We start from the raw sequence: 27,384 nt of genomic DNA on the forward strand, positions 1-27,384 counted from the left end.
TAGTCTCGATCGTTTCGACTCGTCGACTCGTTACATAAGATAAGCGAATATCTAGGTTGGATCGCGCAAATTTCAATGTAAAAAACGATAAGTGGGTCAGCTGGTACTAAATAGGCTGTGGTACGAATCAGATGTTTCATTACTTTAAAGTGGTTGAGAAACATCAAGTATATTTGTTACTACAGTTTTGTACGTTCTAACTTATTTCACCACGTTGAGTTTGGCAATAATAAATTTTAATAAACAATATTTAGAAACGATTAGTAGCCTTGTTATTTATCAATAATTGATTAAACTATCAAGCGCTAATGCATAGTATGAAAAAAGTGAAGATGTAATAAAAGAAAATTATTTGAATCTGGCAACACATGGAACACCACCCACCGTGGTGATGATGACTTGCACGTTTCCAACTAAAGACATAGAGGGCGTGGTGTCGAATGAACGGCACTTAAACAAATAGGGGAACAATGGGATTTTGCTGAAGACGATCTTTCTATTTGTGTTGAAATGTTTTGTGATTTTTGGCGTATAATAATGAAAGGGTAAAGGTTCCAGTAAGTCGATGACGATTTGACAAGGCATGTTGAGATGGTCAAGTTTGTTTGCACTTCTAACGATTAGAAGAATATTAATGGAGATTATAGCACTGTAACAGGGAAACGAAATAGTAGGGTGTCCCATTTTCCTGTGTATTACGGGATCTTGCTTATGTGTAGATACAAATATGCCGTTTTCACATCATTATGAAACTTTTTTATGAAACTAAAGATGCTACACACAGATTCGTCCTAGCCCTCTTAGTTCCTGAATTACAGAGCGAAATTGAAAATGTTGCATTATTCGACCCTCTTCATATCTCGGTTATCTTATAACTTTTTTTATTAAATTTGCCATGTTATAAGCTTTCTAAAAATATAATATACTCCCTACTTATTTTCATAAGGGGGAGAGAGACAGAGAATAGATTTTTGGTAAAAATCCAAAAGTCATTTGCCATGTCATGAGCTTTCTAAAAATATAATATACCCCCTACTTATTTTCATAAATAAGGTAAAAAATACATTACAGGCAGATAGGGAAAGAGACAGAGAATAGATTTTTGGTAAAAATCCAAAAGTCATTACTATTAGGAAGTGTCTTTTTGTTAAAATTCTTTGTAAAAATCCATTACCGTATTTAAAAAAGAAAGTTAATGATATAGCAGCTTAAAGATGAAACGAATTACCGCGAAGAACACCAAAATAAGAATGTAAAATTTATTTTTCATACGGTATTTCTAAAAACTTTTAGCTGGCATTTTTATCAGCATCAACTAGCTCAACTTTGATCCCAAAGATGAGGCTCGAATTGGCGATATACTGAACTTTGACTCGTCGTTTTCAATTCAGTCTAATTAAAGGTCTAATATATCAGGTAGACATATACAATTTTCTGAAGGTATATCACCAACGTATGAATATTTTTTTCCTTTCGAATCTTCATAATAATATAAATACCTATGTAAAATACGATCGAAAAAAAAACGGCGTCAGCTATGGCTATGCAATAAAGATCGCCATCATTTTTTTTTCATTTTTTTTAGTTTTAATTTAGGCAACGAGTTGCGAGCTGCGATTTTGCTGCGATTGGGATTTTGTAAACTAGGACCTTGATAACCTTGTATCTGCGAGTTTGAATTTTTAGGAGTTGTGATTTGCGATTTTTTTGTGTATGTAATTTTGTGGTATGTTGAAGCATTTTGTAGTAAATTGCGATTGATTTTTTCTCTGATTTTATTTATTTACAGAGAAGGTATTATTTTCTAGGGCCTATCAAAAAGTTGATATGTTATTTTCTATAACATTTCATATTCATAAACAATCTGTAATCAATGTTTCAATTACAGCATTAAAATATGTTATTTCTGCTAATTTTTTACTAAAGTTCATAATCATATTGATATTTGCATTAAAGAATATAAATATTTTCAAAGAACTAATGATAATCTGATTAAAGTAGGTAATATTTAGGTAAATAACTCTAGATAAGGCATAGTGAAACTCGAATTACTAGATTAGTAGATACTGAGATGAAGAATGAAATTACATTTTTTAGTTCGATGCTACGGGAAGGGTGATAATATGGTAATCGCAAAACAATTTCCGATTCACATGATCAACTTTGAGTGACAAAAGATGGCGACAGCGCTGCAGATTGTGATGGATTTATGAAATAAATCTTAATTTAAAATTGGCAAACAACATATTTATTATATAATTTTTTTAAAGAGGTTTAAGTTTTATTTTTAATTTAATAACTAATATTTTAGTGATTAATTGATGTATTTGTTTTATATCTTATTTTACTTATTACATATTGGCAAAAACTAGTCCATTATGAAGATTATTATAAGCGTTATTATGGGTTATTAGTTTATTGATGTACATCTTACAACGCCATAAGTGGTAATAACAAGTAAGAGGGTGCTATTAATAACTGCACAAATTAATAATATATACAGGGTGAGTTTCCTACGATGTTCTCTATGGGTATCTCGGAAACTACTGGAGATAGAGAGTCGGTTAAATGGGGAAAGAATTGCAGTTTTGTGGGGTCATAAATATGCGCCTTTCGGATTTTTGATAAAGTTCATGGCTTACTAGATATTTGGAAAAAAAAATTTCGGCTATTTTAAAAATTGTCACTATTTTAGACAAAAAGTTTTCGGAAAAAAGTTGTAGATAATCACATTCTTAATGAGATTGTGTCCTCCGTTTTTTTCTAAAGCCTGTCATTTTTGACATATGACACAAACATATGTTTTTTTAAATGGACACCATAGTTGGCCATGACTTCATAAAAAGCGCCATTTCTTAAGCTTTTCAGGGGTATAAGCTATAATATGTTTTCTTCGAAAAATTACTGAGTTATAGCCAATTCTTATCATTTTTAAACAATTTCACTTAGTTAGCCATGGAAACAAGTTTAATCGTCTTTGCTCTCATAAATGTGAAGCTGTCACATCCAAACTTTGTAAATTAAAATAAACAAAAATTGTAAATATGAATTTTTCAAATGAAGAAAAGCGTGTAGGATTATTGGTTCAACTTTTCTTGACCATACATTTTCGAGGATACGTTGACCGGTGAATGTTCGTTTTTTAGAGAACGGTTTTCAAGACATGTTGGGAAAGTTAAATTTAGTTAAAGACAATTCTTATCTTTCTTGACTAATTTCACATAGATTGCATAGTATTTTTATTCTGTTATGATTTATAACTTATAAAAAGTCAGAATATATTACTAAACGGTTCTTTACAATTTTCATTACACAAACTACTCGTAAAGTTTAAAAAAATAATATCACTACATACACTTTAAGTTAATTTAGAAAATGTTCAAAAAATCTGCCATTGATTTGAGTTGCATCTTTTTAAAACTGAATTACTACCTATTCTCACAGAAGAACTTAATTAAACTTTTCTCGTAGCGCTACTTCGAGTGCCTCTCTTAATTCATTAGTTATTTTTTAAACCTTATTGTTAACCATACCGCATAAAAAATTCAAAAAAGGTCAGTTGGTCGAGGAGGCCCATTCAATTAGTCCACCTCTTCCTATCCCTGCGTGTGCATAATTATGATATAAATTATTTTTAACATTTCTTTCATTATGGGGGAGTGGGGGGTAGTGTGTCATAATGAAAGTAATGTTGGATTGATGCGCGAGTATCTACGCGCTTTTTTTCATTTGAAAAATTCATATTTCCAATTTTTGTTTATTTTAATTTATAAAGTTTGGATGTGACAGCTTCACATTTCTGAGAGCAACTGCGATTGAACTTGTTTCCATGGCTAACTAAGTAAAATTGTTTATAAATGATAAGAATTGGCTATAACTCAGTAATTTTTCGAAGAAAAGATATTATAGCTTATATCACTAAAAAGCTTAAAAAAACGGCGCTTTTTATAAAGTCTTGGCCAACTATGGTTTCCATTTAAAAAAAACATAAGTTTGTATCATATGTCAAAAATGACAGGCTTTAGAAAAAAGCGGAGGACACGATCTCTTGAAAAATGTGATTATCTACAACTTTTATCTGAAAACTTTTTGTCTAAAATAGCTTATAATGGAATTAGGGACAGTTTTTAAAATAGCCGAAATTTGTTTTTTTCGAAATATCTAGTAAGCCATGAACCTTTTCCAAAATCTGAAAGGCACATATTTATGACCCCATAAAACTGCAACTCTTTCCCCATTTAACCGACTCTCCAGTAGTTTCCGAGATACCCATAGAGAACATTATAGGAAACTCACCCTGTATAATAATAAGGGTAATAAAGGACGAATGTCACGTTTTCGTTCAAAATAGTTTAAAAAAAACAGGGAGCTACAAGCTCTTTGTTTCGACGGTTTGAATGCTTCGGCATATTTTCAACACACTATTACAAGAAATACAATAATAATACAAAGATTCAGCAACAACGCGATATTATACAAAATAATGACTGACCCTAGGATAATTCAATAATCAAAGTAGTATAATAATAAATAGTAATAAAGTAGTCAAATAATAAAGGGCAGCATTGCTGAACACGGCGCAATGTGACCAAAATAGCAATAATAAAATTCGAATTAAACTAATTTTTGCAGCTTTAATCTAAATAAAATATCTGTTTCAATCATTTGCTCTATAAAGTCAGAGCTGCTCGGTATCGTAAATTATACAACAAATTTAAACATTTTTGCAAACATTTTATTTAGTCAGGTTTATATAGACTTTAGTGTCAATATCGATATTATTAATGACGTGCATCGGAAAATGTTTTGCAATTACAATAGTTATTGGAAAATGTGATGCTTTAACAACAGCAAAAATATGACGTTAATCAAAATTAATAATATCCATCTATCAAAGAATAAAATCTAAATTATATCTATACTAATATATAAAATCCTTTAGTGACTGACATACTGATTAATCACGATCCTGCTCAAACCACTCAACGTAAGAAGCTCAATTTTGGCATACAGGTTGATTCTAGTGTGTAGAGGTTCGATAAGAAGGGATTTTTTGAAATTCCAGTTCCAAGGGGGTGAAACTATCCCTCAAATATTAAAATATTTTTTATTTAAAAAACGGTCAAGTTTCCGAAAAAAACGCTTAAACACGTATATTTTATTTTGTTTTTTTACATATTTTAAGATTTTTTAAAAATGTATACAGGGTGTTTCAAAAATTCTGGTCATTAATTAATCACGATCCTACTTAAAGCGCTTGACGTAAAAAGCTGATTTTTGGAAAACAGATTGAGGTGTAGAGGTTCGATAAGAAGAGATTTTTCGAAACTCGAATTCTAAGGGGGTGAAACTATCCCTCAAATATTAAAATATTTTTTATTTAAAAACCGGCGAGTTTTTCGGAAAAACTCTTAAACGCGTATATTTTATTTTGTTGTTTTACATATTTTAAGATTTTTTATAAATTTATACAGGGTGTTTCATAAGATATGGCAATTGAGTAATCACGATTCTGCTTAAACTGCTTGACGTTTAAATCTGATTTTTGGTAAACGGATTGACTGTGGGGTGTAGAGGTTCGATAACGAGGGGTTTCTCGAATCTCAAATTCCAAGAGGGCGAAAACGCCCCTCAAATATTTATTTATTTTATTTATTTATTTTAAACTACTCCTTACAAACACCAAAAGAATAGTTGTAACAGGTAAGGGACTTAAATCTAAATAAATTAACTTAACAAAACTAAAACTACTGTACATAAAATGAATGCAATAAATAAAAAAAAATAGTTGAATTGAAACTAAAATATACAAAGTAAAAAAACAAAAATGTGCAGGTATAATATCACTTCACTGTGGTGAAGGAGGTATGATTTAGGATCTTATTTATTTCTTTTGCATTTGTATGGAAAATATCTATATTAAACTGACCTAACACTGCATTACATTCGTCCAGGATGTGGCACATATAAGAACAGACCGTATATATATTAAATGTTTTATTTGAATTTGTTGTGCGACGTAGGCTGATTTTTGGGACATGAAATTTGATATTATTTATTAGATCTGAATTATTGAGTTTATAATTATTTATTATGTTATATAATATTATTAAACATTGTACGATTCATCGGGCGTGTAGATCCTGGAAGTTGAATGAGCTTAACATGTTTTTAGATGATACCAGCAGAGGGAAAACTGGATAAACACCATTTTGTTTAAAATATAGATATCTTAGAAATTTTTTTTGGATTTTCTCAATCAGATCGCGATTGCATTCCGCTGTAGGAGTCCATATAATTGATGCATATTCTAAGTGAGGCCTAACTAAGCAATTGAACAGTTTGGACAACGTACTAATTTGTTTGAAATGCTTAGAGTTTCTAATGAGAAAACCCAGCATTTGATATGCTTTATTAACCATTTCGATAGTGTAGATTAAACCTTAAGTTAGATTCAAACGTTATACCCAGATCTTTGATAGCCCTACTTTCAGTCAGAGTTTCACTATGTATACGATATTCAAAATTTATCCTGGTTGATTTACGTGTAAAGCTCACAAATGAACATTTTTCGATGTTAAGAAACATTTTATTGTTTGTAAACCAAGTCATAACATTTGTCAAATCACTCTGAAGATCAATACAGTCACTCTCGAGAGCAACATTTTTGTAAATCTTGAAATCGTCCGCAAACAAAAGACACTCAGAGTGCATTATGCATTCCGGAAGATCATTCACAAAAAAAAGAATAAACAGCAATGGCGAAATGCTGCTCCCTTGTGGAACTCCTGAAGTGACAGTAAATGCGTCAGATGTTTCGTTGCCTATTCTAACAGTACAGGTTCGATCTATCAGATAGCTTTTGAGCAGCTCGAAGACTTTTTTGGAAAGACCAAAATGTATAAGTTTGTTAAGTAGTAGTTTGTGGCTTACTTTGTCGAATGCTTTTTCAGCATCGGTATAGATGACATCTAATTGCTGCTTATTATCAATCGCAAGGGATGCTGAATTTGTGAAAACGCTTAAATTAGAAATAGTTGATCTATCTTTAAGGAATCCATGCTGTTCTTTCACAATGTGTTCATTGATTAAAAGTTGCAAATTCTCATGCAGTATGATTTCAAAAACTTTAGCAAGTGGACTAAGTAGATTAATAGGTCTGTAATTTTGAATTTTATCAATTCCGCCTTTTTTGTAAATTGGAACCACTATTGATTTTTTTAATGTATCGGGAAATACTCCCGTATTAAGAGCGCAATTGAATAAATGAGTCAAAGGCTTTGCTAGTATTTCGGCACATCCTTTAAAAATATAAGAAGGGATATTGTCAGTGCTAACGGACTTTTTCGATTTTAATTTCTTTATAGCTGCTAGAGTCATGTCATTTGTTATTTCAACGAAGTCAAAATTGCCCCAGAAATCACCGAAATCCGAATAGACATCGATTTCAGACGGTTCATAAACTCCTTTAAAGTAGTTTGCAAAAGCGTTAGCAATATCCAGACTTCCCTCGTAGGATGTATCGTTGTGAATAATATGTTCAGGTACCCCGTTGCCCTGCGATTTAGACTTTATAAACTTCCAAAACCCACTCGGATCGAGTGACGCATTGTGTTCAATGTTTTTATGATATTCCCGAAATTCAACCTTTGTTTGAGCTTTAATACTGGTCCTGAGATCTCGGAATTCAATAGAAAATTTATTTCTTCTGTGCATTTTGTTTTTAATATTTATCTTTTTTATAAGATCTTTAGAAAACCAATGCGGAAATTTTCGTTTGTGGAAGCTTTTAGAGGATATTTTCTTTGGAATTGTTTTATCGAGAACATTATAAAGTTTACAATATAATTCAGACATACAATCATTAGGATTAGATATGTTTAAGAGGGAGTCCCAATTAACATCCCTCATCATACTATGCAATAGCAAGTAGTTGCCTTTACTATAGTCATATGTATAGACAGAATTTATCTTTTTAACATCAGTTGTTTTGACACTAAAATCAATGCGTAATGATGGATGATAATTGTCCTCCACAATCAATGAAGATAGACATTTTTGTACGGCTAAATTATTTATATTACTTATCACTAGATCTAACCTACGACCGAGAAAGTTATAAACACTATTCACTTGAACTAAATTATTAAAACATAAGAAATGCATCAGGGACGAACTTATGTCACACATAACAGCAGGAAAAAAAGGTAGATTGAAATCGCCCGCTAATAATATAGGATCACCATCTTTCAATATGGAATCCAGATAATCAAAAATAGAAGTGTAAGTTGCGATATCGGAATTTGGCGGGGCATATAGACAGCACACGTAAAATACATAGTTATTGAACTTACATAGTATTAAAAAGAAAATCACTGGCACCAAAACTTTGTGAACTAATCAGTTGAGTGCGGATATTTTTATTGGTAGCAATTAAAACCCCTCCGCCTCTTCTATCTGAATTGCCGTTCTCTCGATCTCTGCGCATTACTATATACCGGTCATCAAAGAGTTCTGAGTCACGAAAACCATCAGTCAACCACGTTTCAGTTAACAGGACAACATCATAATCATCGGCGATTATACTAGTGTAGAGTACATCGGTTTTAGTTCGTAAGCCACGTACATTTTGGTAGTAAATGTGTAGGTTCAGGTTACTTAATTGGTTTGTTGTTCTATACTGGGGTAGCGTTTCCGAAAATTTTGTTGTATGTCGGTTGGTAGTGGGCTATCTAAATGAACTGCAGGCAGAGTTGGTCCCCTTAAGGCATCAGACGGCAGCGGAAATGTCTCCGGAAAAGTTGTAATTTTAGGACGCCAATTATCCTGTTTACCTCCCAGAAGCTTCTTCAGTCGTTCTTCGAAGGATAATTTGGCCTGTGGCATTTCCTCAGTATGCTCTAGATAATTTTTATATATAAAATTTGCCAAATTCTTTTTAATCATGTAGTCTGCTTGCTGCCTCCGTAAAGAAAACATGTCATCTGGTGTAAACTGATCAAGCGATACAAAAATTCCACCACGTTCCACAGCATGTATGCTCTTTTTTTCATAAGGAGGTTATACTCATAGACAGCCTGTTTTTGTTTATATGATGTCATACTTTGACATGCCCCTATAATAATTAGATTTGTATGTTTGTACAGGTCCATCATCCCTTTACAGCTGAACTGGTCAGAGTCGTTCTTTCTTTAGCACTGCGTGGGTCTACGAACAACATGACATGGTCCTCCCTACCAAAAGCTTCACTAAGATTAGTACCCATTTGGCCATGGTCCCAATGGTAAAGGGGTTCTGCGGAGAACTGACAGTTGATATCACTTCCCGCGTTCCTTTTAAGTTTAAGAAGCTTCGGAATATTCTTCACGCTATAATAACTTCCCATCACCAGCAAGCGCCGGAACTGACAGGTTTTCTTTGGTAAAATTGGTATTGGGTTCTTTGGTGAAACTGGTACCTGCATTGTCGTAATAGAGCAATCAGGAGTGAATCTAATAGAACTCTCCACAGCTGCTTCCAGAGCCAGTGGAGGAGTAGAGTCTTCCATTGTCTTCCATTTTATCAATTCAAGATTCAGTTCTTCTACTTTAGCCTTTAAATTGGAATCTGGTCTTCATATTTCTTTACCCGGTTTCCAGTTCATCCTCTATGACAGAGAAGTCTTCCTGGCAAGCTTGGGAGTTTCTTTTTAATCTACTTATATAGGCGTTTTTTGTTGCAGCTCTGTTTTTAATTCCTGTACTAGACTTTGCAGTGTTTTAGTTGTATCATTTTCTTCATCCTTCAAAGCTTCCCGACAGTCAGATGAACAACAGATAAAATTTTCGGAGATTATCTCGTAATTTTTTGTACGTTTACAGCAGCTTGGATGGAAAATGTTGTTACATACAGTACATATCCAGTTGTTATTTATTTTGTTTTTACAGCATTTGAATACTTTAGCCATTATAGTCTAATTATTTTTGTTCACAAAAACCAAACACACCGTATTACAATATTTGTTATTTAAAAAACGGTTAGTCTTTCGGAAAAACCCTTGGACAAGCATAATTTTTTTGTTTTTTTTTACATGTTTTGAATTTTTTTAAAAAATCATACAGGGTGTTCCAAAAAGTTGGGTATATTCTTAACCACGATTCTGCTTAAACTGCTTGGCGTAACAAGCTTATTTTTGGCAAACGGATTTTTCAAAAGTCAAATTCCAACGAGATGAAACTACCCCTCAAATATTACCAAGTTATATAATAATATCGCCATATTGTCTTTTCTCATGCTGACATAAATGTGAGAAAATTTTATCCAGTTTGTATGTTAATGGAAATTCTTGCTTTGCTTTATCATCACCATTACAAATGATTAATTCGACGCAAACGAAGTCGCTGGTACACGCTAGTTACCATATAAAGGCGTTTTAATTCATAGAATTTAAAAAAAATATCAACCATTATTTTAATGCTTTTTTTAATTTTCTTTAAAACGGTATGGAAATTTGGAATAGTTTAAACGGGATTAACCATTTAAGAACAAGTAAATTTTTTTATGAAGAATTAAAAATTAATGAAAAACCATTAATTTTTAATCAAGTCTTTTCCTGGCCGGTTTAAAGATGCCCAATCGTATTTTTAATTATAACTCTTTTGTTATTGGAACGAGAGTGACTCATTAGAATATTTGGAAAAATCATTTTTTTACCAATAATTTGGTACCACATATCGTGGGCGTACAGCGAAAATCCACTAAGTCACATTTTTGGTTGAATTGGATTAAACACACCACTATGTCCAGTTTTTCACGGTCTTTAACATGAAAAACCCATTAAGTCGGCATCCTTATATTATAAGGATGCCGAAATTGGACATTAAGTCGGCATTCTTATATTATAAGGATGCCGAAATTGGACTTAATGGGTTTTTCATGTTAAAGACCGTGAAAAACTGGACATAGTGGTGTGTTTAATCCAATTCAACCAAAAATGTGACTTAGTGGATTTTCGCTGTACGCCCACGATATATACTTTTTCGTGTTTTTCGAGTTAAACTGTTGTTACATTTACGCCTTTGGCACTCTAGATTTAAATTTAAAATACCATTTTTTTAAGTGAAAATGTTAAAAGTTGACATATGATATGTCATTCTATTCAGAATGCCATTTTATATCAAATAAAGTAAAAAAATACAGACAGTATCATTTAAAAATCAAAAGTTGTCAATTCCGGTGAAACAGGAAGTGAACGAAACTAACCGAGAAACTAACTGATATACGTCAATGACTCCTCATTTATGTCAAATGCTACCATACCAAATATAATTTTAATATCTGAAAAAATAAAAAAAGCTATAGGGATAAGCCACTTTTGAAAAACACCCGATATAAATCAATTTTGTCCAAATCTGAAACAATAGATTTTGCCTATTTTAAAATTCAAAAATTTAGAAAATTAAACCAGATATGCGTTTAAAATTTAAAATAATTTTGCTAACGTAACCCTACACCAAAAATGCACCCTGTACAATTCGATCCACCTGGAAACTGAATCATTCTGCTAATCTCGCCTTAACGCCATCCCCCACACCAGGAGGTAAGTCGACGCCGTCGACGTAACTATAGGCCAATCATTAATTGTTGCCAAGGAACCGACGCCCCCGACGCTGCGCGGGTCAAGTGGCTTTCCTGCCTTTCCGCCGTACCCCCAGCCCCCTTTTTTAGACCCTGTGCTCGTCCGTGGCTACTCGAGATAGAATATTTCTCCAGCGGGGTGGGGAACACCGGACTTATTACATTCCGGACGGCATTAGTCTGGAATACGTTGTGAGCATAAATTAGTTGGATAAGATTGGATTTTCGTTATAGTATTTTGATAGATAAATAGATTTTATGAGGTTACTATTGGCCTATTTACCATTAATACCTGTGATTTTAGGTCTATTTTGGTTTTCGGACTTCTAGATTCTTCAGTTGTATTTTTTTCAAAAATTCTAATAACTTGAAAACTAAATCTTTCATATAGCTCTTTATCCATTGCTCATAATAATAATAATAATAATAATAATAAGAAGAAGAAGTAAAACTAAAAAAGACTAAATTTAAGCAAATTTAGAACTCATCATCTTAAGTCATCAATAGAAAGAATAACATTGTCAAGAATTGAAGGGGGAAGAGGTCTATATTGACCTATATTTCCACAACAAGCCCCAAATAAGAAATCTCCAGCAGTACGTTACCCAAAAGGCTGAAATATCCGAACTTCACCGAGCTATACTAACGGTAGACGTCCACTATACACCATTAGACCTACAATCAGCTACCAACAATGATATACCAAGCAAGAATATAAACGATAAATCAATGGAACCGCAAAGCTTTACATATTAGACACCCACAAGAACTAGAAGAGAAATATGTTGATAAAGAGACAACAAACTACTGGCTGACACGAGGGGAATTCTTCCCGGAAACTAAAGATTTTTGCATGGCCAGACCAGGTGATATGCACGAGAAACTACCTCAAATATATCAACAAGGATTCCAATGTAACTGATGAAAAATTTAGGAGATGCCGAGATGAGTCAGAAACAATTCAACACATAAAATCAACCTGCGTATCCTTATTGTCCACGGAATATCTTCACCGGCATAATTGTGTGGCAACAATTATACATGGGAAGCTTGCTGAACTAACCCATCTCACTATTAGCACCAAACCATATTATCAATACCTACATCCCAGAAAACATCTTAGAAAATTAAAACTTTCGAATTTATTGGGACAGAACTGTTTTACCTGATAAAACAGTAGCCTGCAAATAGACCAGACCAGATATACTTACCTGTAAGAACGAAAAGAATACATTCCTAATAGATATAGCTATCCAAAACTATAAAAAACTATAAAAACCTACAGGACACAATAAACAACCAAATTGCCAAGTACACAGACCTAGTCTATGAAACTAAAGATCAATGGAAACAAAACAAAGTCAGTATAATTCCTATAGTGTTGTCAAGTAGGTATATACCCATATGCCTGAAGAAATATCTTGACCATCCCCGCTCTTCCCACGAATATAATTTACGATATATAGAAATCCGTTATACTGAACACTTGTCGTATTGTCCCGAAATTTCTAAACCATATATATGCTACGATGCCCGGTTAATGTCGAAATTAACCGGTTAATGTGTGGGTTTGGTTATGTTGTTGGTTGTTTTGTGTTATTCTGGAGATTAACCGGGTAATGTCGACATTAACTGGACATCGGGCTTTAACCGCAACATATATGTACATAAAGCCATTACTCGCTGACGAGTATTTGACACGTATCAGAAGATAGTCACGCAAGACGTTGTCTTTCATGAGCCTTTCTGTGACTGAAAAGCCAGACACGTGATGTTATCTCTCTACCGCACGCCGGACATTCAAAAATCTCATTGCTTTGTTGCCTCTTTACTTTTTGGTTGTCGCTGTTAAACTGACTTTAGAGTTCTTCTCCATTGCATTCTATTGTGCGCTACTTGTTCCCACTCATTCTGCATTTTAATCCCCTTTAAGTTTTCGTGAAAAATATCCTTGTACCTTTTGAGTTGTCCGCCCGGCCTCCGTCTACAAGCTCACCGTAAAGCAGAGATTTTGGTATGCGGTTTTCTTGCACTCTGCATACGTGACCAGCCCATCTTAAGCGGGATTTAGCTTTTTCAAGGACCGATACGTTTGAGACATGGCGGAACCATTTGATTCTTAATTGTTGTCTAAGGTGTTTCTGTTGTAACTTATTTAAATGCGTTCATGTGTCGGCGGTACGGTACCCAGGTTTCGCTTTCATAAAGCATGGTGGGGATTATTATTGCTCTGTACACTGCGAGTTTCGTTTTTGTGCTCAAGTCATGATTGTAGAAAACCCTGTCTTTTAATTTCCAAAATGCTCTTGAGGCGCTGCTAATCCTGTGCTGAATTTCAGAGTCGATATTGGGCTTTTACCCGAAATCAAATTGCCGAGATAATTGAATTCCGGTACATATTCCAATAGTTCTTCTCCGATTTTTATAGCATAGTTGTGATCTTCCGGGGGAGTACACATAATTTTAGTTCTGTCGATGTTCAGCTTAAGGCTCAAGTATATGTCATCGCAATCATTAGCGTATTGAAGTTCTGTGACGAATTTAAAAAACTAACTAAATCATATGTAGTCCATATTGACATCTCGCTTAGGCCGGTGTCATTAAATTCACCGCATAAAATCAGCAAGATAAACAATGGTGAATAATAATAAAATTAAGCATATTTGCCAGGCTATCGCACTGACATACGAGGGTTGTTTTTTATATTTTGTATATAGAGGTAGAAAAAAAGACAGTAGATAATTTTTAAAAATTACTCTTCGAACGAAGAGAAATCCATCATTTTTGCATCCGTTGGAACCAATTTGGAAGTTATTCCACTCGCTTGTTGGTTCCTTAAAAATTTTGTTTTTGAAGGTGCTAACTGCATCTTCTGGGGACTAAAACCTTTGACTACATTCTTAATTTAATTTTAGAAGAGTAAAAGTCATCGAGACTGTATGGAATAGGTATAGTCCAAAAATTCGATGTTTTCTTGCTCTAAAAACTCAATTGTTTTTGGAGACCTGTGGCAACTTGCATTGTCTTAGTGGAGGATCGTCGTTGAGGGTTGGCTTTTCGAAACTCAGTAGTAGAAATTGTCAACCGATGTGGCGCATTATTGCCGAAAACAGAAACCAATTTGGCAAGACATTCTTGTTGAGACAAGGCATTTTGTTTTGGAAAATTTTAGAAAATTATTGCGGCTTAATTCCATTTTTCGACTGACTCGTGAAACCTTCAAAAATTCTGTTTAGGTACAGTTTTAAACGAAGCGGTCTAAAACTTTCATCAGGCGTTCAGTTAACTAAAGATGACAGTTACTTTCGACATTTGAAATATGTTGCCCAGCGCCTGGTATGTTTCTATATGCAAAATATAAGACAACCTTCTTAAAATGTGTTTTGCCGTCTCATCCTCTGATTGACAGAATCTGCATGTGGCTTCGTCTATGAATCCTATCAGACTTAAATGCCTATTGAACTTACAGTTAGGCCAGTTAGTAGAGCCATTGCAGTTTTCTTTTCATCCACACAATAACAGATTACCGCTAAAAAAATAAAAAATGGTGTCATTCTTGGATTCTTGGAAACCCACCCTAAATAAAAAACTGGCGCCTGGAGGCACGTATACCCGCCCATACTAAAACATGTTAATAAAAAGTTGGTAGGCAGTCTTTTAGTTTCAAAGTAAAGGGATTTTTCCAATTTTGGTCCGCGGTTATTCCCCCTATCCGCCACCTAGGGTCACGTCCGATGGGAGTTTGGAGTTCTCCACATGGATTTTCTCAAAAACGGACTACGGAAACACGGAATATCTCAAAAACTGCGACTTTGACTGATTTTGATGTTATTACAAATTTTGTTGCAAATATTCTTCCTAATCTTAAATTGAAAACCGCGTTTTGCTACTGTAATTTTGGAGTTACGATTTTTAAAATTTTTAACCCCCTCCCATACCCCCTTACTAGCCCCCACTCCCACCAAAAACTAATGGCCAGATTCTCGGGTGCCACAGTATTTTTGTGCCAAATTTGATTAAAATCGGTTTAGCGGTTTTTGAGTTATTGTGTTACAGACGGACAGACAGACAGACAGACACCATGAAAATATTTTGTATTTAGGTTATTTATGACCCAAATAACTCTTAACGATCTTAATAATAGCCTGGAGAGACCATACCTGTTAGTATGGTCGGCTAAAAATTAATTATTGGTTCCTCACTACTCTCTTGATAACTTAATTAGCGTAAATCTCTTATTACTTATTAAATATGGTCACTTAGATAGTGTTTATTTCCGGTAACAATTCAAGACAAGACAATCCGGTCGGTAATTTAAATATATCTGGCAATTTTTCGAGTGTCAATTATTAGTGGCAAGTACACAATAAAAAAATTATTTGAAAATGAATGAATTAATCAGTCATTCAAATTTTAAATGATCTTTCGATCCTTTAATATGTGCAACTTTTAGTCATAGGCGGAGTCATACATTTATTGTCCATTTTTTAATGTATACAGTTATTTCAAAATTGTAGATAATTGTAAAGGTAGAACTATAATCATATATACATAATATTCTTTTATCTGATTTATCCTCATTGTATTTTTATACCTATAATATGTTTATTTTATTTCAAAGAATTATAGATATACCGTATGATCGAAAAAAAAAACGGCGTCAGCGATGGCTATGAAATGAAGATCGCTGTCATTTTATATGTAAATTTATATGGGAGATGTCATCGATCGTCATTTCCCAGCCAACTGGACGCCGTTTTTTCTCGATCATGCCGTATTATATACCACAATTACAGTTCATACCTCATACCAAATATACTTTTAGTCATGTGATTAAGCTTGACCGGCACATATAAATATATAAACAATTATTATTTACATCAACAAAACTTACCTTCTTAATAACACTTAAGGGACATAAAGGGCCATTACTACCGCTTTCCTGTTCAAAATATTCTAATAAAGTTGCGATGAGTTTTTTACGGCTATTAAGCTATCTTGTACACTTTGTATGGCATTAAGACTAAAAGGGATTAAAAAAAACAATGTTCGACTACAAAATCTGCTAGTAATCATTTTTAAGATTAAAATATCACAACACTATTTATTTAAACCAAAAATTCGTAATACAAAACTAAAGTGTTAAAACGAATGACAATATCAGGAAATAAATTAATAAATGCGGCAACTCGACATTTTTTACGGCAGAGCTACCACCTGAATCCCCAGCGCGAAATTTAAATTCCAGTTAGTCAGCAAGGAATATGTGCATGGTTGGCAACAATGAATTTAAAAATCGCGCCCTTGATTACGTAACTAAAAGTTTAATTGATATCAAATATATATGTATATAGTTTTTTCAACCAGAGCAAACGACAGTGACAGTTATTGTCTGTCATTTTTATTTGAAAGTTTTGTATGTCATGTATCACAGTATGTATGGTATGTATGTCGCCTGTCGAAACAGTCCTGTTGTAGTGTGTTTCTTCTCGCCAAGGACAGATTTTAGCAATATTATCAAAATTTGTTACACTATCCTTAGCTTAGTGTGGGTAACATACTAAGCTAAGAATAATAACAGAGATCAGATACACGTTTCTTTTGCTATGTGTGTTCATCGCAGAACCATTTAATACATTTTTTTTTGTTAGTAATTTCCTTAATTTACCAAAACAGATTTAATATGGTATGTAACGAATTTCGATTTTCTTTCAGTTCAAAATAGAGCTAGTTTGTTTACTATAATTAATCCCTTTATATGTCAATACATCCCCCACAAAATATCAGTGTGTATAGTACATTCTTGGGCACGGCTATGAAGAGGTAAATCTATACCTTAGGCATTCCTTTACGTTTACCTTTCTCTCTGTAAATAAACAGACAAAAAAATCTCGGAACGCTGAACGTCAGTCAGTCAACATCATTATTCACGTTTTAAATTCAATATCACACCGTCATTAAGTTGATTATTTTTTTATTTGCTCTCTTCCCCTCTGTCATATCTCTGAATTAATTTCTTTAAACGCACAAGTGAAAACGAATAAAAAAATCGAGAATACTTAATTAAGAACTTGATATACAGGGTGTCCGTCCCAGCAAGAAATGTTTCGATTTACATAGTGCTGTAGTCGACAGAACGTTCTCAATGATCATAAACGTTAGTGGACATTCGCGAATGTTCGTGATCATTGTGCAGTAATGTTCCCTTATAAAAGCTTATATGAGAACACATACAGCTGAAATATTTAAGAACGCCCGCCGGTAGGACAACTGTCTAAACTAACAGCTGTTAAAGGAGAAAACATATACCGCAAGACTGGAATAGCGCCAACATAATTCTAATTGATAAGAAAGACAACAAAGAAGACATCCGAAACTATAGGCAAATAATCCTACTACCGTTAACATACAAGATATTTCCATAGAAAAGAGGCTACACAACCACCAGAATAAGCAGGGTTTAAAGGCGGCTTCAACACGACTGATGACATACATGCGAAGAGAAACTATCAGCCGAACAAAAGAATACGAACTTCCACTAGTCATAGCCTTTATAGACTTTGAGAAGGCTTTCGTCTCGATAAGCAATAATAGAAGCCCTAGCGAAACAAGGTACTGACAGAGCTATATAGAAACTCTCGGCAATACATATAAAGAAGCCAAAGCAAGGGTAATGATATATAAAACAACCCCAAGTTTCCAACTGGTAAAGGAGTTCCACCGAAAGACGCGATATCCCCAAAGCTGATATCCCACAGCAACACTAGACGAAATCTTCTGTCAACTGGACTAGACCAACAAAGGTTTAAAAATATATGAAGAATATTTTAACCATCTAAGATTCTCTGATGACATAGTCTTAATTGCCAATAGTCCTGAAGAACTACATGCACAAATTAACGAACTAAATACAGGCAGCAATAAAGTAGGTCTCAAAATGAATTTAGCAAAAACTAAAGTTATGTACAAGGAATTAGTAGACAGAAAATACATTCTAATAAATAATATAACTCGGGAAATAGTAGAGGAATAAAATTTGGGCCAACTAATACACAGCTTGGAATCTCTTCTACCATAAATCAACAGAAGAATTAAGTTAGCATGGACTACTTATGGACGAAACCCAATCATATTCAAATCTAGAACGCAACTTCAACTAAAGAAGAAACCATTCAATGTACTACCAGTCATGATCTATACATACAAAACCTGGACACATATAAGAAAACTACAGGTCGAACAACGCTCAATGGAACGAAATATGCTGGGAATAACCAAGAAAGACTAAGTGGGCAGGACACCTGGCAAGAAGGACGGGCAACAGAAGAACCACAAAAATTACAGCATGGTACCCACGAGGAATTAAGAATTAAGAGACCTGGAAGAAGACCAAATCTGAGAACGGACCATGATATTAGGAAATTAGCAGGGATAACTTGGGCCCGCATAGCCACCAATAAACAACAATGATCCCAATAATTACAAAGAGAGTATCTAAATATGAGAAGGAAATTGTACCATAATTGGAAATGGTTGAATAAGCTGAAAATGATGATGATGATGATATGAGCACAAACGAGTATGAATAAGTATAAAGGAAAGCGTTTTCTATAAACATATTTTACATTTTTTAAGGTGTAGATAATAATAGTATTTTCTCTATTGTATTGTCAAGAACCAAATTTAACGCCTCGATTAACGCCTGACTTGGGTTTATATAAATTTGGAAAAAAATCACGTAAAATATATTTTTTGTCATTTTAAGGTTGGTTATAATACACCATATTATAGACATTTAGCAAACGGCAGCCCTACAACCTTGGAAAAATCATGGCTCGTTCTTCTTTACTGAAATTAGGAATTAGAGATCCTGGTATACTGTTATAATTACCCTCTATATACTCTATTATACAGGGTGAGTCTTAAATAAGTGCAAATATTTTCAGGGCTGGTAGATCTCGATAAAATAAACATATTTTCTCTTTACCGTTTTTCAAATAAGCCCAAAATAATCGAGTTAATTTACTTTGAAATTAAAAAAAAAATTATATACTATTATATTATAGATATTTTCTGGATTTTCCTTCTTGTAAATTTAACCTGCCACCTACGTTGCCATATTATCAAGAAATTATGTTTTTTAACTAAAAACTAAAAAAAATTCAATTTTTTTTTCAAAAAATTCCCAATTTTCATTTTCTTTTCGAGAAAAAAGTTCATAATTGTGTTTCTGGAGTCGAAACATACTACCCTTAAAAATATTTGGGGACATTTAACAAAATTCAAAATAGACTATGCAACCTGTTCCTCAACGTCCGCACTAGAATCAGAATCCTGAGATGCTACGTGCTCTCAACCCTTCTGTATGGAGCAGAGGCGTGGACCCTTACCGACGCATCATGCAAGCGTGTGGAGGCATTTGAGATGTGGTGCTATCGGCGCATGCTTAGGATTTCGTGGGAGCATCGCGTGTCAAATGAGACTGTACTACATCGCATCAACAAGGAGTTGAAGTTTCTGGTAAATGTCAAACGTAGAAAACTGGAATACTTCGGACACATCATGCGGAACGAGAAATACCGCCTGCTCCAACTCATACTGCAGGGGAAAATAGAAGACAGTAGATCAGCGGGACGCAGACGAATATCGTGGCTGGGAAATCTACGCACATGGACCGAATTGACGTCAACAGCTTTGTTCAGAACGGCAGTGAACAAAGTAATATGGATCAATGTGATAGCAAACATCCAAAGAGAAAAGGCACTTTAAGAAGAAGAAGAATATTTGCATTTATTTAAGACTCCATGTATATATTTAGCTTCTATTTTGCCGTTTCAATTTTTAAATTGCAATAATATGTAGTATTAGTAGCTACTCTGCTCCTCAGAAAGGAGAATAAGACGTGCTCTGAACACTTATTTGTTTTCAACTTTTTTTCTTTTTTTTTGTTCTAAATATTCTAAAAATTCTTATTTTTCTTCAAGTAACAAGAAAAGACAAGAAAATTTAGGATACAATTTAAATTGTAACTGATTGATTTTCTAACCTTGCACTTCTCTACGCTATAATAATAATTATAAGTTGCTATAATTATTATAAGTCGACATTTGCTCCTTTTTGTTCTATTTATATTCCTTCATTCTCGTTTGTTCTCTTAAAACATGCCCCAAAAATAAATTCTCAAGCATTTGACATTATACACCAGGTGAAAATTTGAAAAGTTTAGTAATCTGGAATATATTTGAAACTTTCATGATACTTTTTTTGAAAATTAAAGTAAAAATAGTAGTTTTTAAAAAGGTTGCTTAGTTATGCACGATTTAAGATTTTGCTAGAATATTGCAAAGAGGAAGCAACGATTTTTTTAACGGTATGCCATGCAAGGTAGATTCGTACTGATAAATATTTGTGTGGTACTAGCTTATTTTGGTTCCTTTGCTAATCCACTTATTGAAAGTTTGAAATATGACAGTATTTTTTGTCTAAGAGATGATCTACATTGCCACTTTACAAATTGTTATCCTGTGCTCTATAGACAAACTTTTATTTAGTAAAAAAACTTTATGTACATCCACATCCATTATCGATAATTATACATCTATAGTCTCTTTACTTATCAACACTTATTATATCCCTTATTTCCGGTTATACCGGAACCACGCCGGAACTGTGTGTCAACTGCATAAAGGAAATGAAATGAAACGATGGTATTACAATGATTCGTATATTTCTCATTTTTTTTTATAATTCTGTCACTTATAAACACTGTTACACGACATCATAGTGCGATATTTTGATATTAATCTAACAAATTACTGTACATTTATCTGTTATTTTTCAACATTTTTACAAGTTCTGATCTAGAGCTTAAGAAAGTCTATATTCTATATTTACACATAAAACATAATGTTTACATAAATTAAACAATCATATATGTACATCTACGTAAGAGCAGTTTTCTACATATTATTAATTAAGTATTAAATTCATTAAATTACTAAAGTAGGCTAAATTTCCATATTTTTTTATAAAAAACTATAATACAAATAAGAGATCTGGCCTTTATGGACTTATTTAATACGAAATGATAGTCTTTATAAATGGATATATTAAAATTTATCTTTCATTAGTACCTATTTTAGTAATTTTTCAGATTTCATTTAAATCATTTTGGTATTTCCAATATAATACTAATAATCAAAAATCTAATTTTTGTTGCTTCTAAATTATTACATTTTTTTATGTATTGACTAAAATATAATACAATTAAGTTTTGTTAACCTTAAATAATATTTATTTAATAAAACGTATTACTGCGTTATCAATTGCACAATTTGTTTTTATTAGTTTTAGTTTTGCAGTTCTCAAATTAATTACGTTTCTCTCGTCGTTTTAGTTTTAATTAGCAAATTTGGAAGTTGAAAAAAATTATAAGCTATACAATTTTTAAACAGCAAAATTGCACATAAAATTTTATGAATTAATATTTATAGCTACTGTAAAATTTCGAAGTATAAATTAAACTTTATTAAAAAATAATTATTGCATGTACATAAGTCACCTTAACAAAATGCATCAGTGCTCCTTATTTTTATACAGCATTTAGAATAAATAAGTATTTTAAGCAATTGTTTAAAGTAATCTTATTATTTAGCAAATAAATTTGTGACAACAATAACATTGTAAATCAAATATATATTTGTATACCCTGTATTCATCAGTAATAGTTCTGCCTAATTAATATGATATTTAGAGATTTGTTTTATGATAGTATGAAATTAAGTATTTTCCTATTAAAAAACATATTTAAATAAATTCGTCGTCTATATCACGAAGTGGTGTAACTCATTTCTTGATATTTTTCGGGAGAGCGGTTTAAAGCTTCTTACTACTTTTGTCTCAATACCAACCAAAATAAATTGTAGACACTGCGTTTCGTTAACAACAAAGAAACACAGTGGCATCAATATAATATATTGATTAGTATTGAAACAAAAGTCGGAAAAAACTTTCAACGGCTGTCCTGAAAAATATCAAAAAATGAGTTGGGTTGGCCGCCACTTCGTGATATTGAAGACGAATTGTGTAATATTGTCTTAGGAAAGAGATCCAGCAATTAAGTGCATTTATTATAATAGATATGTTTTCAATTTTTGAAATATGTGTTCTATTCTTATCACACAATCGAAAAAACAAACGAAAATTAATATAAAAAATGCATTTTTTTATTTTAGTTAATATTCTTTTAAAACAAATGCAGTATCATCAGCTTTATCTGATACATCAACTTATTCAATACCAGCTAGTACTTGTTTTTCTGTTCGTTTTTATAAATTAATAATAAAATAAAAAATAATCTGACATCTAGTCGGCAGGCTGGTTACTAATAAGCTGTAATAATACTGTACCACTAATTGTTATACCAAAAATGAATTCCCAATTCTTGTTTTCAAAAAACATATTTTCGAAGATAGTTTTCCGAAAACATGGTATTGATTTTAAATATTATGGTTTCTAATGTTTCAGATTCCACTAATCCCAGTTAAAATGTATTTATACTGAAATTTCTTTTTTTTTCTGTTAAATTATCATTTCATATTGCAAGCCTAAACATTATTTTTACATCACGCAATCAAGTGGTTATGTTAACAAAATATACACAATATCTAACATTCCATATCAAATAAATAATTAATAATTTTGAATAAGTCAATGTACAATAAAATAAAACCAAAATATGAAATATATATTTTTGCCATAAGTTAATCTTAAAAAGTAGTTTTTAAAAAAATTGTTATTTGTTGCTTTTAAATCGTGAATATTAATTTTTGTCAGCAATTAATTTTTAAGCAACATTAATTTTCTCATTAATTTGTAGAATATTTCCAATAATTGTCTAAAATAATAACTAAAAAATATAAGTTAATAATAAAGTCTTCCTGATTGTCTTTTGTTTATTCCTATTTTACTTTTATTCGCTTATATTCAAAATTTATTACTAGTAAAATTGAAAGAAATTCAAGTACTAAATTCAATATAGTAACCACAAAAACAGGCAGTATTAAACATTTTAATATTCCTTTATAGAAAAAAAGTTAGAGTCTTGATAATGTTAGATATTTTGTTTCTTTAAATTATTTTGGAGAACCATTAATTTTTTAACTTTGCTAGAAAGTTTAGTTCTACATTAAATATGAGCTAACAAATTTTTGTGATATTTTATGGCAAAAAATGTAAATTTCATATTTCGCAAATTAATTTCTAACGTTATACGGGCCGTCCAAAAAAAATTCTAAGAAGAAATAAACACCGAACAATTCTTTCATCTTAATCACATCCTATTCAGTACCAGCCGGCCAACTTAAAATATTTTTGATTGAAATTTGCCATCCTATCTAAATATTCGCTTTCTTATGTTATATGTTTAAAAAGCCGGATACTAAGATCCACTGAGACTTCGATTAAAAACGAGTGATAACCAAGACTGATTTTGCGTAAGACCAAGACCAACCAGTGCAAGACTTTCGCAAAACCAAGACCGAGACTATGCATTGAAGACTTTTGCAATCTTGATTTTTTTTCACGTTTATGTGATATAAGAAATTACTTATTTGTTCAAAATTATTGTTTTAATTTATAATAAATAGTGTTTTCCTGGCAATTACATAAAAATTTGAGTCAGAAAAATATTATTATTATTGACCTTACAGGCGAGACACAAAAAGTCAGCTTTACTCCGAATAGAACATAATATTTTTTTCAAATGTCACAAATATTTTTTTTAAACAATTTTAAACGTTCCAAATAATATAAAAATATTTTTCTCATTTTGTAAACCTTGTAAGTGATTATAGGTATATCGAGAAACTATTGTTACGCTCGATTTTCTATGTAGAAAGTGCACCTAGTAAACAAATCTATTAAAAAATGCAAGACTTGCAAGAGTATCGCTGCAAGATCAAGACCAATACTGGACTATGACTATGACTACTTATTCAATGCAAGACCAAGGGAGTCTTGCTGTTATGGTCTTACATTTGCTCATCACTATTAAAAATGATTTAGGCTGGTGTTCTGATTAATCGCATGTGTAAACTGTCTAAAATATAAGCGATACCAATTAAACTTCTAGTTGCGTAATAAAGGGCTCGGTTTTTAAATTCATTTTTGCCAACCATGGACATATTCGGTGCCGAGCTGTCTAACTGAAATTTAAATTTCCCGCTGGGGATTCAAGTGATAGCTCTGCTGTAAAAAATCTGAAGTTGCCACATTTATTTATTTATTTCCTGACATTGTCATTCGTTTTGACATTTTAGTTTTCTATTACGAGTTTTTGGTTAAAATGAATTGTGTTGTAATACTTTAAGCTTACATTTTTTTACTAGCAGGCCTTGCAGTCAACATTCTAACATTTTTCTTTTTAGATCCTCTTTTAGTGCGAAGTGTACAAGACAGAAAATAAGAAGCTTAATAGCAGTTGCAAAAAACTTATCGCAACCTTATTAGAATATTTTGAACGGAAAAGTGGTGGTAATGGCCCTTTATGACCTTTTAGTGCTGTTAAGGAGGTGAGTTTTGTTGATGTAAATATTAACTGTGTATATATTTATAATTAATTTATTTCATTTTTGCCAACCATGGACATATTCGGCGCCGAGCTGACTAAATGAAATTTAAATTTCCCTCTGGAGATTCAAGTGATAGATCTGCTCTAAAAAATGTCAAGTTCCTGACATTGCCATTCGTTTTGGCACTTTAGTTTTTTTGTTACGAGTTTTTGATTTAAATGAATTGTCTTGTGATACTTTAAGCTTAAAATTTTTTACTAGCAGACCTTGCAGTCAACATTGTAACATTGTTCTTTTTAGAGCCTCTTTTACCGCGAAGTGTACAAAATAGCTTAATAGCCGTTGCAAAAAAAACTCATTGCCACCTTATTAGAATATTATGAACGGGAAAGCGGTAGTAATGGCCCTTTATGTCCCTTAAGTGCTGTTAAGGAGGTGAGTTTTGTAGATGCAAATAATAACTGAATATATATTTATAATTAATTAATTTCTTTGTTTCCTAAAATATGTTGATTAAAAGAGAATATGTAAAAGTGGGCACCGCTGTGCCGTTCAAGCTTAATCGCGTGACTAAAAGTTTATTTGTAAATAACTAAAAACTAAACGTAAAATTGGCTAGCTGGCTACTAAATAAGTTGTGATCTGAACCGAACATTCTTAATCGAAACTATATCACATGTCGCTACTGTAGACGAGCCCGTATTGCTCGTGACACTACCAGGCCCGGGCCTGAAGCGGCAAATAGGCGCCACATTGTTGCTGGTAGTTGGCCTGTTGCCTGCCGTAGGCCATAGCCAGGCCACCGTTGGCCATGCATTGCGCCTGAGCTGCCGCCTGGCTGGACTGACAAGCGGAGGACTGTTGTGACCTGGACGTGTCGGAAGTTGTCTGGCCTCCCCCAGTGGAGGTGGTTGTTTGGTTACTGCTACCCGAACACGGTTTGCCGTCTTTGACTAGAACGGGAACGGCTACTCTTCGAGGGGAACTGGAGGACTGAAACAAAAAAGAAATGGCGTTCAACGATATATATTAATTTATGCAGTGGAACTCGAATCTCCAAGGGTCCGAAAATAGAATTCGAGAGAAAATTGGTATTTTAAAAAAATATAATAAGTTTTTAAGTTTATTAGAATAAAAAACTATGTTAATAATACAGTATAAAAAAGGACATTGTAAAATTCCATTTTGTTCAAAAACATTGTAAAAATCAATTTTGCTTTTTTCTTCTTTTGTCATTTTTTCGCTCTCAGCAATTATCTCTAAGCGTTAAATCATTGATTGGAGGAAAAAAGGGGATGCGCAACCTTATAAAAGAATTCGTATCCCAAAAAGTATCCGATATAGGTACAGGGTCTGGCAATAGTGCGTCGGGCATCTGTAGTCCCTAGAATAAAAAAATTGAGAATCTTGTTTAAGTGCAAACCTAAAGTATGTACGAGGATGTATTTCAGGGAAATATTTTAACTTCTATAGGGTGGCTCAAAAAAGTGTGAGTGGTTCGGGATGACTTGTTGAAGTGAAACTTATTAACGCGTGTTGGGAGTAAAAATTCAAGGCCGTGACACTCGCTAACGATTTGTGCCATGCGCGGCTAAGAAAAACACTATAATAAACTTGATATTTTACCAACCTTGTGTGCTAGGAAGTACATTTTTATGCATATTTTCATCGATAGGTTGTAGCTTCTAATCTAAATAACGGCCTAGGTAAAACATCTAGCTTATTTGCCAGCTCGGAATTAGAATTTAGAGTTAGTAACTCGCATTTTCATTGAAGGACACTCTCATATTTATTTCAAACCAATAATTAACGAGAATATTCATATAATTTAATAAAATTACTGCAAATCACTATAAATAATGAGTTGTTTGTAATTGAACCTTTATTTCTGTATTATTAATCAGGTAAACTGTGGAAATAAACAATTGTGATTGATTAAAATTTTATTTTAAGATGAAACTTTTGTTAATAACATTCTGAGAATTCGAATAATGAATTGAATAATGACAAGACAAGTGACATACATCTGTCTAAAAAGGATATCGATTTAGAGTGACCAGTTGGTTATGAAAAATTTAGAATGACAGTTTTGATTATGCGAAAGAAATACATATTATATGAGTTTTCCTAACGATTAACATTCATTTAAAAATAAATCCCCAACATGAATAATGAACAAAACATTTAAACAAAAACA

General features: G+C 32.7%; 2 protein-coding genes across 2 annotated transcripts in view; one reads left to right on the plus strand and one right to left on the minus strand.

Annotated features, from left to right (window-relative positions):
• Window positions 1-27,384, plus strand: part of LOC115885743 (glycogen-binding subunit 76A-like) — a 426,966-nt gene that overhangs the window by 83,178 nt on the left and 316,404 nt on the right. The window lies entirely within an intron of this gene.
• LOC115885744 (homeobox protein Nkx-2.4-like) overlaps window positions 25,658-27,384 on the minus strand; it is an 81,442-nt gene continuing 79,715 nt past the window's right edge. Inside the window, exon 7 of the mRNA XM_030904753.1 lies at window positions 25,658-26,180. Coding sequence (XP_030760613.1) covers window positions 25,902-26,180 — 279 coding nt within the window. The 3' untranslated portion in view covers window positions 25,658-25,901. The remainder of the gene's footprint in view (window positions 26,181-27,384) is intronic.

The sequence above is a fragment of the Sitophilus oryzae genome, unplaced genomic scaffold (genome assembly GCF_002938485.1).
Source record: "Sitophilus oryzae breed Bouriz unplaced genomic scaffold, Soryzae_2.0 scaffold_41_pilon_pilon, whole genome shotgun sequence".
Lineage (NCBI taxonomy): Eukaryota > Metazoa > Arthropoda > Insecta > Coleoptera > Curculionidae > Sitophilus > Sitophilus oryzae.